The sequence below is a fragment of the Triticum urartu genome, unplaced genomic scaffold (assembly GCF_003073215.2).
Source record: "Triticum urartu cultivar G1812 unplaced genomic scaffold, Tu2.1 TuUngrouped_contig_4926, whole genome shotgun sequence".
NCBI lineage: Eukaryota > Viridiplantae > Streptophyta > Magnoliopsida > Poales > Poaceae > Triticum > Triticum urartu.
Genome location: NW_024115556.1, coordinates 1 through 17,386, shown reverse-complemented (window position 1 = coordinate 17,386; position 17,386 = coordinate 1). Strand labels below are relative to the sequence as shown.

Here is a 17,386-nt window from a genome sequence, read left to right as displayed (position 1 = left end):
TGTAGGAAGGAGGGTTGGGCTACGGCGGCGGCGACCTCGACTTCAGCGAGCTGTGGATGGATCTCAACCCCGGGGGCTTCCTGAGCTTCTTGGAGGAGGACGTGTTCCAGGGGATGATGGCTCCTGACCTGCTGCAGCAGCCGCTGGGGGCGCCGAGGATGGATTTAGTTGGTGAAATGTGCGCCTCCTTTCTGGCTTAGTTAGTTAGCCAGAGCTGTTCTTGTGATCTTTATCTTGTTTTTGTGAGAATTTTTTGCACTTTGGTTGAGAGAAATGGATTCTTTTCTCTCTTTCACTAGATGAACATATTTACAGTGGTCTTGAAAGAACTTGCGCCCATGGTTGCAAATACTAGTAGTGATTATGTAAGCCTCCCTGGTGGGATGATGATCAATGATCATCCAAGGAATATGATCGGTTTGGGTGCCTACGTTTGTTTTCTGTCTCGATCAGAAATGTAAATAATTGTTCCTCTTGAAAATGCCATGTGGAGAACAAACAGAACAGTGATGGTTTCAAAACTCCATCGATACCGGTGCACTTCTATTTTCAAACTTTAGTTGCGCTTGCACTTGATCATCATTCCAAGTAGTTTTTGGAAGGAAAATCATACTCAATTTGAATAACATTTTTCTCTTTTTGCACAAGATGGAGCCCCATGATTCCATCAATTCAGTAGCTGCACCAGACAAAGGATGCTCTGCTAAGTGGTGTCTGTTTTTCTCTTTACTAATTGCAAAATGATGTGGACAATCAGGTGTGTGTATGTGACTATGAAAAGCTGTGTAATACCTTGATGGGAATAATTATATTTTTGTACCACCATTCTTCTAGGTGAAGTCTTTAATAGTCCGGTTGTGTGTTGTCATTAGCAATATGCAGCGGTGTAAGCACGCTGGCAGAAAACGATGCTTGCGGTATGCTAATCCGTAGGTAACTTGTTAGCAAATACTTGCTTGTTCTGGCATCTTAAACAAGATCCAGTGGTTCTTTTTTAACAATTGGAATAATCACACATAATAGTACTACTGATCTAAGATGTGGTACTTCTGTACTTCAGAATAGATAGCCGTACCAAAGGGTAGCTTATAAATTCAGACAAAGCTATGGATGCTCAAATTTAGTTGACTATTAGCTTTTATTCAGCCAACTCCTTGTCAATCAATGGCCAAAGACTCCAGGAAATATCCAGTACTCATCTACCATGCATCTTATCCCAATGATAAAAATCCTAGGATATTATGTGCAATGAGCAACCTTTGATCTCACTTTCAGCCCTTAAATGCATGGAAGAAGTTTCTCTATATGCGTTAACTAGATCAGTGCCCACCTGAGCCCTCTCAAAGTCTATCACTAGTCACCTTAGCTTCTTTGTCACTCTCATGTCTTCAATTCCTTGATCTCTAGGAGAAAATTCAATTATGGATTCATGCACCGTAGGCGTACCCCTCCATCTACACTAAGAACATCATACATGTTTTCCCTGGGTTTCTAAGTGCTTTGTATGTAGGCAAAACAGGCAAGAACGAAACCGCTGAATATTGGCGTTTGCTCCGGTACGGCACTCAATCATTGTTCGACGCTAGTACCCGTAAAGAAAAATTGTGACTACCTGACAAAACATGTTGGACCCATGAAATAATGGAGGATTGTGCTTTGTATCTACCCTGTTATCCATGTCTCCCCAAGATGCTGGATATCCAACTCAATCCCAGCGGCCTCTCGGAAAATCCAAATGCCCAATGAGAGTATCTGGCACATCAACCATATTGTGTCCAAGAAAGAACTTTTGGGTGGTGGCCTTTTGTTGTTCCCATAGCACAGTTGTCACCACCCAACTGCTACCAAACGTTAAGGTTGGCTAGAAAATTGAGCTAGTGGCTCTTTTTTTGGCAGCTTTCAGAAGTCAAATGGAAAGGTTGTGAAATATCAGTTATCCCCATTGACAAGGGTAGACTTTTCCCTGTGGTTGCTTAATTAGCATTTTGAGAGCGGTTGTTCCCAAACAATGGTAGGGATGTGCTAGAGGCCTTGCCACGTTAGTTACTGGTAGTATTCAATAACAGTTGCACATGGAATGCCCCATTATATGTTCTTATCTGCGTTCGGTCTCTTATTTGATGGCCTTTTCTTCTCTGGCTTTTGGGTTTTTGTTAATGAAAATACGACCGGAATGAGTATGTATAAAGGATTTACAAAGGAATGAAGCATGAAACCTCGCTTCTGAGCAAGCAACTACTATATATGAGATAAAAAGCACAAAAAGAAAACTACGAAATTAAAAAACTGTGGAAACAATAAGTCGATAGCCAACTACCCATCTAGGCAAGATGCAAGCTAAGAGAAGAAAAATCCTGTGCTGAGAAACTAGTTGATTAGCACGACGACATTTGAGTCGAGAGCTCTCTGATTAACTAACTAACTAGTTGGAAGCTACTACTAATTGGACCATTAGATAGAGGCAGCACCCATCAAAGTTGCTCACCCTTTGAGGCTGCCCCAACGGCCAACCACAGCATGGTGTGTCCTCATCAACTGTGTTAATCGAGAGAGACGCGCTGATAAACAATAGCTGGGGCTGATAGGCACTCCGCTTCTTATTGCCAACGTCCTGTGTTATCGGTTGGATCCACGTCCATGAATGAGATCTTTCTAGCGTAAACAAGAGAGCGCCAATTATTCAAACCCCCTCGTGCCCTGGACCTCGAGGTTGTGATGTCACAAGGTGGGCATCAGCGGGCTGGGTAATTAAGTGATGTTGCGCTGATTAAACTGCTTACTGCGTCGCTAATCTCCTCTCCAAACTTGTGGGTATGGTAGAAACAGTAATAAGTAACTACATGGAAAGGAATAGGGGTAGCTATATGTAGAATAGAATTGTGTCATCTACTGACTACTTCATCATCTTGTTTTGCTCATCAGTTTCTCCGCACTGGAGAAGAACAAATATTTCCAGAAACCAAAGAAGGAAATCACCAGCAAATTAACATGACAAGACAACTATAAAAAAAAGGCAAGATAAGACAGTTACGGAGTTACCCAGTCCACATTTCTAGCGCGGTAATTGTTGTACAAAAACTGAACTGTGAACTGTCTCCTATACAAGAATCCTGGTGTGTTTCATATACATATGAAATATCTGTGTTCCTTCACATGCCGACTATACCATCGAAGAGACATACTAAGATTCCCGGTGTGTTGTTATACAAGTGATGAAATACCTGTGTTCCTTGACATGCCGACTATCAGAGAGAATTAATACTGCTAATAAGACTTTTCCAAGGGGAGGGGAAAGATGGATGATCATCGATGGGGTACATGATGCTGAGCCGGTGCGATGATGCGGATCTCTGCTACTTGACCCCAGTGTCAACTCCTAATTAAAGGGTGCAGGTACGAGAAGTAGCACTCGGGAGGAGCAAGTTGGACAGCGACCAGGACGGGAAGGAACACGGCCCCTGAGAAGTTGTTTCCTCCTGGATTCCTCCCCCTGAGAGGTCGGGCAGGCAGCGGCAGGTGCAGGCCACCTTTCCGAAACCGCCTTCTCCGGCTTGACTTCCCGGTCAGGCAGGCGAGCGCTCCGGTTTTCCCAGCGGCGGCGGCCGGGGCGAGAGCGACGGCGGCCCTTGTTTTGGTCCGTTGCTTCTGGTCTCCGGCTTGACTTCTGGTTTTGGTCCGTTGCTTCTGATCATCAGCTGGAGGCTGGAGATCACGGTGGCAACTGGCGTCTGGCAGGGTGACGGGGTGACAGGGGACCTAACGTGGGGACGAGCGCACAGGGTACGGTGGGACGTGAATGCCTGCGAATGACGCCTCATGCACACGTCGATCCTGGCCGAGCTGGACGCGATCGTTGTGTCACGGCACAAGATCAAGTGACTGCGGACCTCGCAGTTTGGTGCCTCCGCGATCATGCTCCGGACCGGAGCGGCAACAAAGCCTGAAAGCCCTGTGCTAGGATTCGACGGCACTGGCCACACGGAAATAGAAGAGGGGAATTGCTGTTATTTATCGCAATGCCAACATACCCCAGAAGAAGAGACCGGCATGCTTCGTTCACAAAGAAACATTGTTCGTCGACAGAGTCGAGCCTGGACTTCAGGTTTCTGCGACTGAACAAGCAAGTATACAGCTTTGAACTGAAGAAGCATCTATCCGTGCAAAATTGCCGCAACTCTGCAGAGCAGCCTCGAGGAAACAATACGTGTGTAGTCCGGACAACAAGCGTGCAATCATGTATGGTTTCCAGAAAACAATTACAAGGAGGATATCCCAAGTATATGTAACCAACCGCAAGGGTGTAATCGCTTAATCAAGCACCCCAAAAAGCTAGTCCATTGGTAAAAACATATACATTGGGTGCGCTAACGGTCGGTATGGTATGGTACCTTGCACTACTGATGTCCGCATCACGTAAATCAAGTTCCACGGTTCCTGCTCTGTTCAATGGTGATGGACTATACATCAGACAGAAGCAGACTATTTGTGTAGCCCAAGTTTCCCCTCACTCAGTCTTCTTCAAAACCTTCTAGGTATTTTACACATATGAACTGGCCCAGTTGTGCATGCCGGACTACAGATAGTTCACCGAAGGTCCACGGATACCGATTTACAAATGATAGCAGCAACTTGTGGGCCTGAGGTAAGATACAAGAGGGCAGGGTATTCAGATTATCTGCGTATTACAGCGAAAAGTTAACACACATCAATCGTTTCAATATAGTTGGAAAGATAATAACAGAGATGATGTAACCGCTAGAACTAGGACGAAGATGCAAAGAAACCAAATGGAATAAGCACAAGTTGTTCAATTAACCTAGAGCTATACATCAACCAGAAGCTAGACTGCGACTCAGTAAGAAGGGACACTTCAGTTGGTATTAAAAATTTACTGATCATTTAAGAGCTCACAGTTAACAACTACTTTGACATTGTTGCGTACTTTTCCGGCTTCACTAAGTAACACCTTTGGCAAAGGCGAGACAGGCAAGAATCCGATGACAGACAGACTGCATACCTTCAAGAGCTGAGAAGATTTCCAACCAATGCAGATCTATCGTTTCTTCCATGAGTAGCTCGTCTACGCATTGGCGGTGCATAAACTGTTATTGGGAGGATCCAGTCCCCCTTCTCTCTTTTCTCAACAAGAAGTGGGTGCTCATACCTGCCAAATAGAGACCAGAATTGACCACTCAGAGCTAGCAGCAGCAAACTAGAAAATTCACTCCATAAAATCATCACATCCCATACCTTGATGAGTCCATTCCTGCCGGAGTTGTGAAGAACTCAAATCTAAGGGACCACTGTACAGAAACCTTTGAGGTAGCAAATGACATTGGTCCATCGATAGGAATTGAAAAGAGAAAACTTGTCTGGTGAAGATCTGCAACAACTTCATGATGTTCGCTGTGTACCTGATCAGAGAGTCAACGTTGGATCACAAAATAACACAGGTTAGCGTTTTACAGAATAGAAATTGATGTTCAAATAGACCAACATAGCTTAGGCAGGTTGTTTGTAAAAATAAACCGAATATTGTTTAAGCACCGGTGCTTGTTCCTATAGCAGAGGTGCCTAAGCGTCTGTGCAATACAAATAAGCATCAGTGCTTAACAAAAAAATCGGTTCCTTTTCCCAAGCACCTCTCTAATCACTGTATTGTACAAGGCCTAAGGACTCGTGACATCTGATACTGCTGGAATATGTTTATTATTGTCATCATTAGGTAAATATAGGAAGAGTTCTTATCACATTATCTATTGGCGATCACGAGTTCATGACTTGTCATGGGAATATTTGAGGGCATCAGCACATTTCCTTTTCTGTTTTCTGAATCTTGAAAAGATGGTTGTTTAGATATGTAATTGCAACTATGAAAAATGCCACTAATAACACTACTAACTCGAAAAATTAGGAAAGATGTCATCGGACTACATGTTTTCTTCCTTTTACTACCTACTTCCATTCCAAAATACTTTTATGCTAGGTCAATTATTTTTATGCTTGACCGAGTATATAGAAAAATATGCTAATATCTAGAACATCAAATATATATAGCATGGAAATATATTCTATGACAAATACAATAATACAAAATTGATGTGGTGGATGTTAATATATTTTTCTACAGGCTAAGTCAAACTTAAAGAAGTTTTCGGAACGGAGGGTCATGCTTTCCCACCTACCCCTAGGCACATCCGACCTCAGCCAATGCTGCACTAGTAGCCACCTTGTCTGGTTAGCCTCTATCAATAACAACCTCACATCTCTGACCTCCTCGAATTTTAAAATGACCAACCAGGGACTTGCTCCTGGTGGCATTTGTTTTAAAGAAGAGGAGACGTGAGCACACACACCCTGCAGAGGTTGAGCCTCGAACACAACATCCTGCTCCAACTAGCCACCTCAGCAGGCAGTCGGTCTCAAAGAGGAGCGTGATAACTACCACAAAGCTGGCTGGTGTTCCGGTCTAGTGGTGGGGATGTATTAGTGGGCGGCGGCAGCTTGATTTCAATGCAGAGATGGTGCAATTCATGCTGCATCCAACTTTGGGTCCAAAGGTGGAGATGGCGACTGCATCCAGTCATGGGTTTAATGATTTGTGTGCTATGCTGCACAGGGGGCGGATGGTAGCAGACCTGCTCCAGCTACAGTGAACCGACATGAGTGCCATCACCCAGTTACATTTGCCTTTTTACCCTACTGTCTCACATCAGCCAACACATAATCATCATCATTGCAGCCATTGTGAAGGATCTAGAGACATAGAAGACGAGGACATTTGCGTCCAGTACATGTAAAATACAAAGGCTACTAGCAAGTTTTGTGAATACGGTGATTTTGCAGTGGCTTTTATTGAAGGTGGAACTTCATTGTACCATTTATCAAGAATGGGTACTTTGGAATGGCATGCATCTAAAGTAATGCCAACAAACAAAATCAAGTATACATCCTAATCAAACTACATGCACAAATGGCATCTGATCATGGGGTACCCCTGTAGCTAAACCATCGAACATAACCTTGTACTAGTTTCATGAACTTGTTAATTCTTGAGACCAAAGCGTAGGCCATGTGGCATTAACACTGAGAAATATATCTTACATAACTCATCATTTGGACTAGAGGCAAAGTTCAGTCTGTAAGTCATAGAATGAAACATGTACAACAAGGATTACTTTTAAAATGTTTTGTCAAATTAGACTTTAATGCTAAACGAGTAAACATTGACTGCACATAGTACAAATTTTATAATGGTTCACAACACAAGCTGCAAAAAGGATACCTTGGTTATTGTCGGTGAGACCCTTCGTGAAGGGTGTATTACACGAGGATTAATTGTTTCTGATGTTTCCAAGGTTATAGATACCTGTGAAACACGTTAACTAGTTATATGTTTAAATCCCAGTTCAATACATAATAATTTATTAAACTCGGTCTTTTACCTCTAGACATCTCCGCGTTCCAGTTCCATGAAAAAAAGTGAGTGCTCCACCAATCTGCAATCGGCAAAATAAGATAATCAATCTACCAACAACAAAGCAGTAAGCCAGTAGCAAGCGCAGTAAGGGTAATTAAAATACCATATCACCAAAGTAATAAGTTGAGTCAGAATTCTTTGGTGAGAAACGAAGCAAGACTTGATCATCTATTCGTATATTATATGATCTTCCTCTCATAAAGCCTTCTGCTGCAAAACATTGAATGTGCAACTAAGAATGGAAATCAATGTTTGTCACATGGCATGTAATTTACAACAAAAGGAGCAATGATGGATTAAAATAACTCCATAACTGAGACACGGTGGCTTACATCCAGATGGTTCAACATGTTTTGGCGTGAGAGGGAGTCCAACGTCATCTTTTGGGCGATCAGAATCTAGAGAAAATCCTTCGCCATTTGATGGATGACGATCCAAATGCAAATGATCTAGCTTCCTTAGAGGTGATACCGGTCCTGTTTGTGCCATTTACTTCATTAAACACCCAAATATTTACCATTAAACATTTACAGAAAGGACAAATAGGTAGCATTCTCATGGAGACCTGACTAATATAAGACTTGTTATTTCATTGTGAAACGGAAGAGGAATAAGCCTAGTCAATTTGAATTCGAAAAGAAAAAAAAAGGAGAACTGAAAACAGGTCCTTGTGCATGAAAAGAAAACTGGGAGCTAAAACACTAATAATTAATATGACAATATGTAAGTGTAAACAGAATTAATCATTAGGAAGCACCAAGGCAGATAGAATCCTGTAGAGCAGAACTTGACAGTATTGGGACATTGGTGTTTCCTTATGAATATCACAGCCCTTGCAGTCCCACACAAACTATAAGGTTCACTCCTTACCTCCACCATGGTCATCAGAAATCTCGGACACTGAGAATCGAGGAATTGCATTATATGACGGGAAAGTGGGGCGCTCTCCCTGAGAATACAATGCTTCATTCATGGAGAGACGTGATGATAAGGAGAGCGTCGATGTTGAGGTCCTGATGGGAAAGTCCGTATTTGATTTGGAAGGGTTGTATGAGGAAACCGATGAAACTTCATCTTTCGAACTATCATATCCTTCTTCTAGATCAGTATTATCATTTGCTTTGATCTGCAATAAGAATATTATATCTCAGCATGGGTTGAAACAACAATCATGGAAATATACGGATATCACTGATTAGCATGATTAGTCGATAATTACTATGTACATGAAAAATACCATACATTGGAAAACAGTTCAGATCCTACTAACATTTTCATCAGTTGACAAAATTACAAACTACAGATCTTCTGCATACTGACATGTCCTTGTTTAAGTAATCGAAATAACTATGGACAATTCATACAAGATATCACTGTAGAAACAAACTCATGCAAGATAACGTGTAAGAAACGGATAAAAAATAATTTAAGTGCAACGAAATCTCGGAGATGGGTTACAAACTAAATAAGGACTCACCCATTCTGACTCATCATCTTTTTCCCTCCAAAATATACTCAGTTGCTCAACCGAGAGTGGAAAACTCCCTGAGATATGTAAACAGTTTAGCATTGATGAGGATTAACACAATATGCAGTTTAGTATCACTAAAATTCTGCTGTTGCACATCCAGTAACAACTCTGCAGCATTCAGTTGTTGGTACGTATTTAAACAGGATTGTGGTGTCAGTCTCTACTATATTATTTACGACTGTCGTGCATATAGGTTTTCATGAAAGGTTGAAAAGAGAAAGCTACACGCATTTTCCTAAAAGAAGGAACCACTGGAATTCAGTCACCTATAGGAATCCCGGTGAAACTGGAATTGATATAAAGAGTATCCATGTTGAACAAAATCACTTGTGCACCACTGAGGATAAGGTGTTATGAAAGCACAAATGTACCAACCGCACAAAGATGTGAAGGTTATGAAAACTTTGAAAAGATCCACATAACAATCACAGCACGAGATGTGACCTGTGAGGAGTGGGTGTAGCAATACAAATAAAAAAGGCATTATTGAGCATCTCATGATGGTTACAAAATACAGTATCGTAATTAATAATTATTTCCAACCTTGCCAAAAATATATAGGCCCCCACCCACACACACACAAAAGCTATGTAACCCACATGTTCAGTGAATAAGTAAGCCCGCATGCTTCAGTGAGTGAATCCACTACTTAACAGAAAAGTAGTTTAATCAACAACATACTTTTAAAATACACAGGATGACTGAAGTGCAAGAACCTTAAATTATTGAATTTACATCACTGACCTTCTTCATTTAGTAAGGTGCTGCTTTTCTGGGAAACACATATCTGCAATGGGACTCGGGTTTCCTACAGAAATGAATTCAATTTTAAGCTATCGCTCTGAGACATTTGGCTTATTTTAATGTCCGAAACTTCCATAATTGCATTACAAGACTGGGTATGAAGTAGAGAATGACTAGAAATAAGAAAATGGAATCATGTTGTTTTCAGTACAATGGTTAAGAGAATTTTCAAAGAACTCAGCTCAAGGCTAGCTTAAGCAGCACAAACATGCATTGACTATCAAATTCTCCTTTAAGGAGATAGAAAAATTAACATTAGTCTTGGTGATTCTTGTATAACTGAGGAAATAGATGGACCATATAATGCTCAAATATATGGAAGCCTGCAGTTGCCTCCCATCATCACAATATAATGGAGACATGCAGACATGTAAAAGAATTGTCGGCATATTCTTCTGATGCTACAGGATAGGCAACCAAGAACCAATATCAGTCAATGTCTTTCTGTGGGGTTCTAGTTCTACACTTCCAAGATTAAGTTTTCGAATTAAGTCAGGTCCTCATGCCCTAAAACCTCAGACATGTGCGATTATGAGTTTAAGACTAATATTTTTAACACTAAGTAAGATTGTTTATTAAAATACTGTGTGTTCTTAACCCTTCAGTAAACTTGACTACCATCTTGCTGTGTCCCTTGGATAAGGATGTAGGGGTAATCAATAGAAGACCGAAGGTTGAACTGCGACACCCCATTTTGCAAGGTATTTACTTGGTTTTCTAATCATACATTAAAATTTAATATGTAAACAATGGGCTTTAGTTTTTTAATATATTATCTTGCTAGGATAGTTAGATTAGAATCTTAGATCCAAAATTATCACATTAGTACATCCAAGAAAACATGCACTAGAAATATTTCACAAGTCACAGGCTAGAGAACTCAGTTCGAAGAATAATACAAATCACCAATGAAATTATGGATGGTTAACAAATCAAAGCTTCCAACATTTCAGCAAAGGAGAGGCTCCTACTGCAACTAAATTAATAAAAGAATAATAATTACAAGACTAGGGTCAATTTGATTTCAGCACAGATTGTCTGAACTTAAGGAGTAGAATTTTATGCCAACTACAAGAAGAAAACTCACCAGCTGCAGCACACTATTTACATTGCCTTTAGTTTGATCGTCATTACCCAAGTCAATCAATCTCCCAAACAATGTACTTCTAACATAATAAATATAGCGAATACTGATGCCCCTATATGATGGTGGTAAAATCCTTGGGAGCTCTAGACGTACAATATCTGCAAAAAAAAAAAGAGCTCTGAACCGCACTATTTACATTGCCTTTAGTTTCATCCTCATTACCCAAGTCAATCAATCTCCCAAACAATGTACTTCTAACATAATAAATATAGCGAATACTGATGCCCCTATATGATGGTGGTAAAATCCTTGGGAGCTCTAGACGTACAATATCTGCAAAAAAAAAAAGAGCTGAGTTGCAATTTCTTAAAAAAAATGTAGATCATTGTATTTCACGTGATGCAGAGGATTTAGTTAAGTGAGCAAGTTAACAGGGGGAAATTATCCATTGTCAACTGAAGATCCTGGGCAAAACAGGAACTGGCCCTCCTAGAGTGTTTGAAAAACATGCAAGCAGCATATCCCTAAATAGTAAATCCTCATAGTCATGAGTCATGACCTTCCATAACAGAGGTATAGCCAAAACTGTATTCACTTTGACTCCACAAGTAGAATCATGGATGCTTAAAGTTTGATTTTGACGTAATGTGAAAAATGAGAACATGGATAGATCAATAACTAATATTTAAGATCAAACACAGGGTGGTTGACGAGACAGGTGATTTGCAGAATAAGAAGCAAAGCAAATTCAAATTACTGTATTACACCAACATGTCGTACAATACTAGGAAAAATGGAGGTAAAGCATATGAACAATATTTACTTTACGTTTCAAGCAATCTAGAAATGTAGCACTACATGATAAGTGCATTATCAACCTCCATTGATCCTCCAAAACAAGAGATAACTTACATGTTTTTGTTTGCCCCGAAGCAATTATTACTTTGGAGACTAATGAGGGTGCCGAACAATCCAAAAACAAATATTCACCTATATAATCAATTATAACACAAGAGGATTATCAGAAATAAAATAAAAGACACATTGATCAGTTATTTAGATGAAAGCTAGGTTGTTAAATACCTCTCCTTTGCTTAGACCCTGGTATGGGCTTTGGAACAGAGAACCATTGGCTATCCAACTTCTCAATTCCTTTAAGTTCGAAAGATAGCCCATCTACCAAGAGAGATGTGACTCCACCTGACGCTGCCTCCGCTTCATCCTTTAAACTAGCGGGACTACAGATTTCGATAGTCGCGGTAACTGAATCACCAGGTCTATACACTTCCTTGTCTGTCTGGAGCTTAAATTTTGGAGACAAGTGCTGCTTGGCAGCTGAATCAACCTTACTGTCTTCAAACCACCCAGCACTTTTGAAAAAGGAGAGCCCTTGCGGAAGTGGAAGTCGGAGTGACATATTATCAGACCAGCAACTCTTCCAATTCAACAAATTCCCGCCGGCCCATGGAGAAAGAATAAGCCCACAAGATGCATCGTTCTTCTAAAGCTGTGACTGGTAACAATGACACGGTCCACCTGGAGATTCATCATGATTAAATCTATGTACATCAAACTGCAGCGGTAACTTATTCAGGAGGATTTTCTATATGTCAAAACAACTTCAGTACAAATCTACAGTTCTCTCCATAAATGGGAAACAAGCCTAGTAATTTTCCAGGTTGAGAAGCTTCTCTTCGTTTGCCCTGAAGTCGATTATCGATTGTAAGTTTGCCCTAGAGAGCTTTTTGGCACTACTAGTACACCTGACTTACTCAAAGCCAAACCAGCACAGAGAAGAAGAAAAAACATAATACACGGCAGCCTGCCAACCAGGTAGCGACCCCCAGGACTTGAGAGTGAAGATAACTAATCGAGTAAGTAGTCCTTATGCTGCATAAATGGCGATGCAAAGATCCTGACTAGACAATGCCTGGAGAGAATGAGAGATAGAATGTTGTTGATTGGTTTGGAATGGCTTCGATTTTAGAGATAGAATGCGAAGCAACTCAAAGCAGCATCTCAATCTCGATCCAGAGACAGGCACGCGAATCTATCTACCACGCCAGGGCTACGTCGGATCTGGCAGCAGCTCGGGAACTCGCGCGAGCGGACTCAGCCGCAAGGGGGTGCTGCTGTGCTGCCTTGGAAACGGGATGGGGAAAGGGGGCTCCGCCGGGTGGGTGAGAGAGACGACATAGGAGATAGAGGGAGCAAATCCAACAATGGACGCATTCACACTAATCTAATGTACGTAGCAGCTAAGCGGCCGTGGGGGGGATCTGGGCTGGGTTCTCACGGCGAGCAGAATCAAGGAGAGATCGACAGGGACTTACCGAGGGAGAAGATGACTCCGGCCGGCCGGCCGGCGGGATCTCCACTCCGCGCCCGCCCGCCAACCGAGCTGAGGGGAGGACGGGACGGCAGAGGGCTTCGAGGCCGGTGCTTGGGTGGGAGTGAGGCGCCGGCGAGAATCGGGGTCCGGGGCCTTCAGATTTGGGGAGACGGGCGAGAGGGAGGAGGGACGACGTTGCCTACCGGTGCCGTGCGGTTCGCTGGGCTGGACGTGTGCTTTGTTTTCCTTCGAGCAAAAAGCACGGCACCGGTGGATCTCTTCTCAGCCGGGACAGTTTTTGCTGTTTCAGACGAGAATTCAGACGGAAATTTTGAATTTGGTCATTCTTTGTCAATATCGTATGCAGGGTAGCGTCGGATGATACCAACCATGTACGTACGGATGAAATATGCAATGTTGTCCGGAGTTTTCTTTTTTTTTTTAAGGAACACTTGTGTTTTATTTAAGACACGGCGAGACCGTTGGTTACATCATTGGCTTATCTGTCGAGCCATACACATCCATTGCCAATGGCTTAACCTTGCCCCCAACGCCGGCAGCACATGCGGTGGTGGCTTGTTACAATCACGGTGAAGATGTACCATACACGCCTGAATGGGCTGAGTTTCAACTTTCAGCTTGATCTCCTTGAAAAGGTTGTCCAACAGTACAAAACCATAAGCATCCAAGGAGACTGCACGTTGAAGAACCAAGCTATCGGTCTCAAAAGGACCCTCCCTACTCTCATCTCGTTAGCAAAGGAAACGGCATGCAAGAAGGGCAACTGATTCGGCGTGAAGTGAATCTGATAAAACATTTGTAGAGCTAGCTGCAGCAAACTGAACTTTGCGGGCGGAATTCCTGCAAATAAATCCCCACCCTCCACTGCGAGATCCAGCGGAGAAATATGCATCGGTGTTGATCTTAATCATGTCTTGTGGCAGGGGCTTCCAGGAACGACGAGCGGTAACTTCAGTTGCTGGTGGCGGATTTAGAAACATTGTCCATTTGGTAACATTATGTCATATCAGATATTGGAATTCATCCATCCCAATAGTAGTGAGTTTTTGTCCTCGGGCAAACGAAGTATAGCTTGGATAATCTCCTTCGCTGAGCCGAGAGCGAAAAGACTAGATCCTACCTCTTCTAGCAGTAGTGCCTATTATCGTTCTTTTTTTTAGGATCCCATCATCATTCTTTAACTATTTTGCATTGAATAAACAGATGCATGCCATCTTCAAACAAACGACCATACACAACACATCTTGTGTCTAACTCCACTCCACGTCAACTAATCTATAATCTATAATATCTAAATAGTTCATTCACACTGTATTATTTCTCTTGACATGCATGTTATCCACATCATCAAGTAGACCCACACATAAATTTTACTCAATCCAAATGTCATCTATTTCCCCGCTACATGATCCACATCATCTGAGTCGATGTCATCGATCTATGGAGATGTGTTGTTCTATGGAGATTAACAGGCTGTGCAATGCCTATTTCAGTGACGATGTGTCGGATGAAGGATGTAGAAAGTAGTAGTGTGGTGATTAAACTGTAGATCCATGGAAATTTTTTATTGACAGAATCAAGTGTGTTCGTTGTGCCCAGTGAGATATTTGTAGATGAATATGTTAAATAATGAAGATTGTTTCTGAAATATGGATGCCCTCAATTGTTCTTCACGTGGTGCATAGGAGCAGAACATGTTTCTACATGTGCATGCCAAAACACGATTGTAGTTCGACATCCATTGACCGAAGATATAAGAGCATCTACAGTCGGACCTCTCAAACTCGTCTCATACGTCTGAATGGACCGCCCGGTCACTATCCGGTCGCGATTTTTGACCCAAATGGGCGTCTCAAACGACCCTCCAACTCCCGGACTAACCGGCACATCCTATATCCAGTCTAAATATGTGGCGGATATAGGGGCACCCGGGCACGCCCGCTACGTCGGACCCGGCCCACGGTGGCCCACCCGACCCCACATATATTCCTCCCCATCCGCTCGTCAGATCAGACCCAAGCCACTTCAGTCCATTTCCCTCTACTCCCCTTCGCTCCCCGAGCTCATCTCCGGCAGTCTCCTGCCGTCTCCGGCATGGCGGGCGGCGGATCTGACTCTGATCAGTCCGGATCCGTCGACTGGGTGCCATCCCGTGCGGGTTGGAGGAGGCAATGGCGGTCCGCATTACACTCCGCCGCTCCCGGGAGGACAGCGCCTGGCCAACGGACGGATCTGTCCGCCGTGACTCCGTCGTGTCGGCTCAACGGGCGCTCGGGTCCTCCAGGACTGGATATCGCGGTCCCGGCAGCCGGATAACCTCTCCTTCCCCATCACCGGTCGGGCAGAGTATGAGTCCCATCCGGCGACGAGCAGATCCAGCGAGATCCCTACCGCGTCTTCGACCGCTACTTCCGCGAGAAGGACGACAAGGGCGCCGAGAAGGGCAAGGGCAGTCGTGGATGATCTTCACCATAGCCAAACATACTAAATTTTGGTAGTCCGATGGCATGTTTAGTTAGTAATGACGGAGTAGCCGGACGATGCGTGTGTGACGTAGTTGCATGAGTTTGTATGGATTTGAGATACGAAAATTGAGGCGTTCGAATGTAAATTACATTATTTGAGGGGTGCCCGATCAGTGCCCATTTGAGGGGCCGGAATTGCTGTCCGTGGCTGTAGATGCTCTAAAGAGCATTTTCATGACAAATGCTCAAACATGTATACTACATGTGTGCATGCCAGAAGGGGATTATATAGTAGTCCGATTGCAAGTAAAGATAGATCCCTTCGTAATCTGTACAATGTATGGATTCAATTTTTTTTGTTTACAAGTACCTGTCAATAATAAGCAAAACAATCTCAGTTTTGAAGTCTCTGCTGTCATCACAGACATCACAGTTTTGAAGTACTCCCTCCGTAAGCTAATATAAAAACGTTTAGAATACTAAAATAGTGATCTAAAAGCTCTTATATTAGTTTATAAAGGGAATATCTATGATCCATATTTATTTTTCAAAGGAATCAGAGAAACAATCTTAGTTTTGAAGTCTTTATTATGTCAAATATGCCTGAATTCAGTAATGATAGGAGATTAAACTATTACAATTTACAATCTCTGAACAACTTACAATCTCTGGACAATTTATAATCTGATCAGAGTACAACTTCCACGGTTTCACGGCCGAGATCGGCTGACAGTCAAATCCAGGCATTTTTCATCTCGGCCGAGGGGTTCAAATCCAGACATATGGGAGGACGCGGTATTCACCGAGGGGATTTTACATCTGCGTGCCACAGGAGGAACATACTACTACTAGCGAACAGATGAACCTATAAAACTCGCCGGTTTCCGACGATCTCTACGTGGACCTGCGATTTTCTTCTCGAAATTGCGCGTCTCGATCCAAAGGAAAATGTAGTAGTTGCAAAAAGAAAAAAACATGATTATTATTATCATCGGTGGCACAAAGTACCAAGTAGTACATTTGGATCTCACATAATTGTGCACGTACATGCGCCTGCCCCAGTTTTTTTCATGGCCTCATCTGGGAGGCACAACTTGGCTAGCTTGTACTGCTCCTCATCGTCGAAATACGATGTCGACGCTTTGTGGTACCAGTACTTGCCAACGCGTCCCTCCCTGGACGCCGCCGGCCTCGTCCAGCGGAGGACGGCGCTATCCCCGGTCATCTCCGTCGCACGGGTGATGAGGACGGTGGGGCAGTGGGCGCCGCAAGACGGGCATGTAAGCTTGCGGCGACAGCGGTCCGTCAGTGAGCACTCTGAGCAGATGTTTCGGTGGCCGCACCGCCCGACCGCCACCCACTCCATCTCCAGGGGATGGAGGCACTCTTGGCAGCGTCGGAGGCGCTCCATGATCCGGCAAGGGCTCCAGCGACTGGTCGAGTCCTTTTGCCGGGTGCCGCTGCCGCGTGGATCTTATAACGACGGGAGCACGACGTGCGGGAGAAAACGAGCACACAGAGGATCGCTTTTGGAAGGTTACAACATGCTCCGAATTGCCCTCGAAGCATACTCATACAGCTACGATCCGTTTTCACACAGCAGGGTCCGAATCTTACAGTACTTGCAGAGTTGCAGTTAGGCTCAACTTCCAACTGGTGGACAATC

The 17,386-nt window shown here is 43.2% G+C and overlaps 2 protein-coding genes across 2 annotated transcripts; one reads left to right on the top strand and one right to left on the bottom strand.

The window, feature by feature from the left end:
* Positions 1 to 3: 3 nt before the first annotated feature.
* LOC125528509 lies at positions 4 to 441 on the top strand (the record flags this gene model as incomplete). Its single annotated transcript, XM_048692966.1, is given in 1 exon segment — positions 4 to 441. A coding segment is annotated over 1 exon segment (197 nt), but the record flags the coding sequence as incomplete, so codon positions are not given.
* A 3,768-nt stretch (positions 442 to 4,209) lies between these two features.
* On the bottom strand, positions 4,210 to 13,517 carry LOC125528508. The gene is made up of 14 exons (XM_048692965.1): positions 13,236 to 13,517; positions 11,986 to 12,438; positions 11,815 to 11,892; positions 10,903 to 11,060; positions 9,756 to 9,819; positions 8,958 to 9,025; positions 8,351 to 8,606; positions 7,813 to 7,956; positions 7,584 to 7,690; positions 7,446 to 7,499; positions 7,286 to 7,369; positions 5,251 to 5,414; positions 5,018 to 5,164; positions 4,210 to 4,637 (listed from the first exon to the last, which is right to left on the bottom strand). The coding sequence occupies exons 2-13, from the start codon at positions 12,317 to 12,319 to the stop codon at positions 5,020 to 5,022; spliced, it is 1,656 nt and encodes a 551-aa protein (XP_048548922.1). The 5' UTR covers positions 12,320 to 12,438; positions 13,236 to 13,517; the 3' UTR covers positions 4,210 to 4,637; positions 5,018 to 5,019.
* Positions 13,518 to 17,386: the final 3,869 nt, after the last annotated feature.

Bases quoted from the DNA above. Each gene is read 5' to 3' on its own strand.
- LOC125528508 (XM_048692965.1), bottom strand. From the start codon at position 12,319: ATGTCACTCCGACTTCCACTTCCGCAAGGGCTCTCCTTTTTCAAAAGT. The intron at 11,061-11,814 runs GTAAGTTATCTC...TTTTTTTTGCAG, and splicing joins TTCGGGGCAAACAAAAACAT to ATATTGTACGTCTAGAGCTC. The intron at 7,957-8,350 runs GTAAGGAGTGAA...TGGCACAAACAG, and splicing joins TTCTGATGACCATGGTGGAG to GACCGGTATCACCTCTAAGG.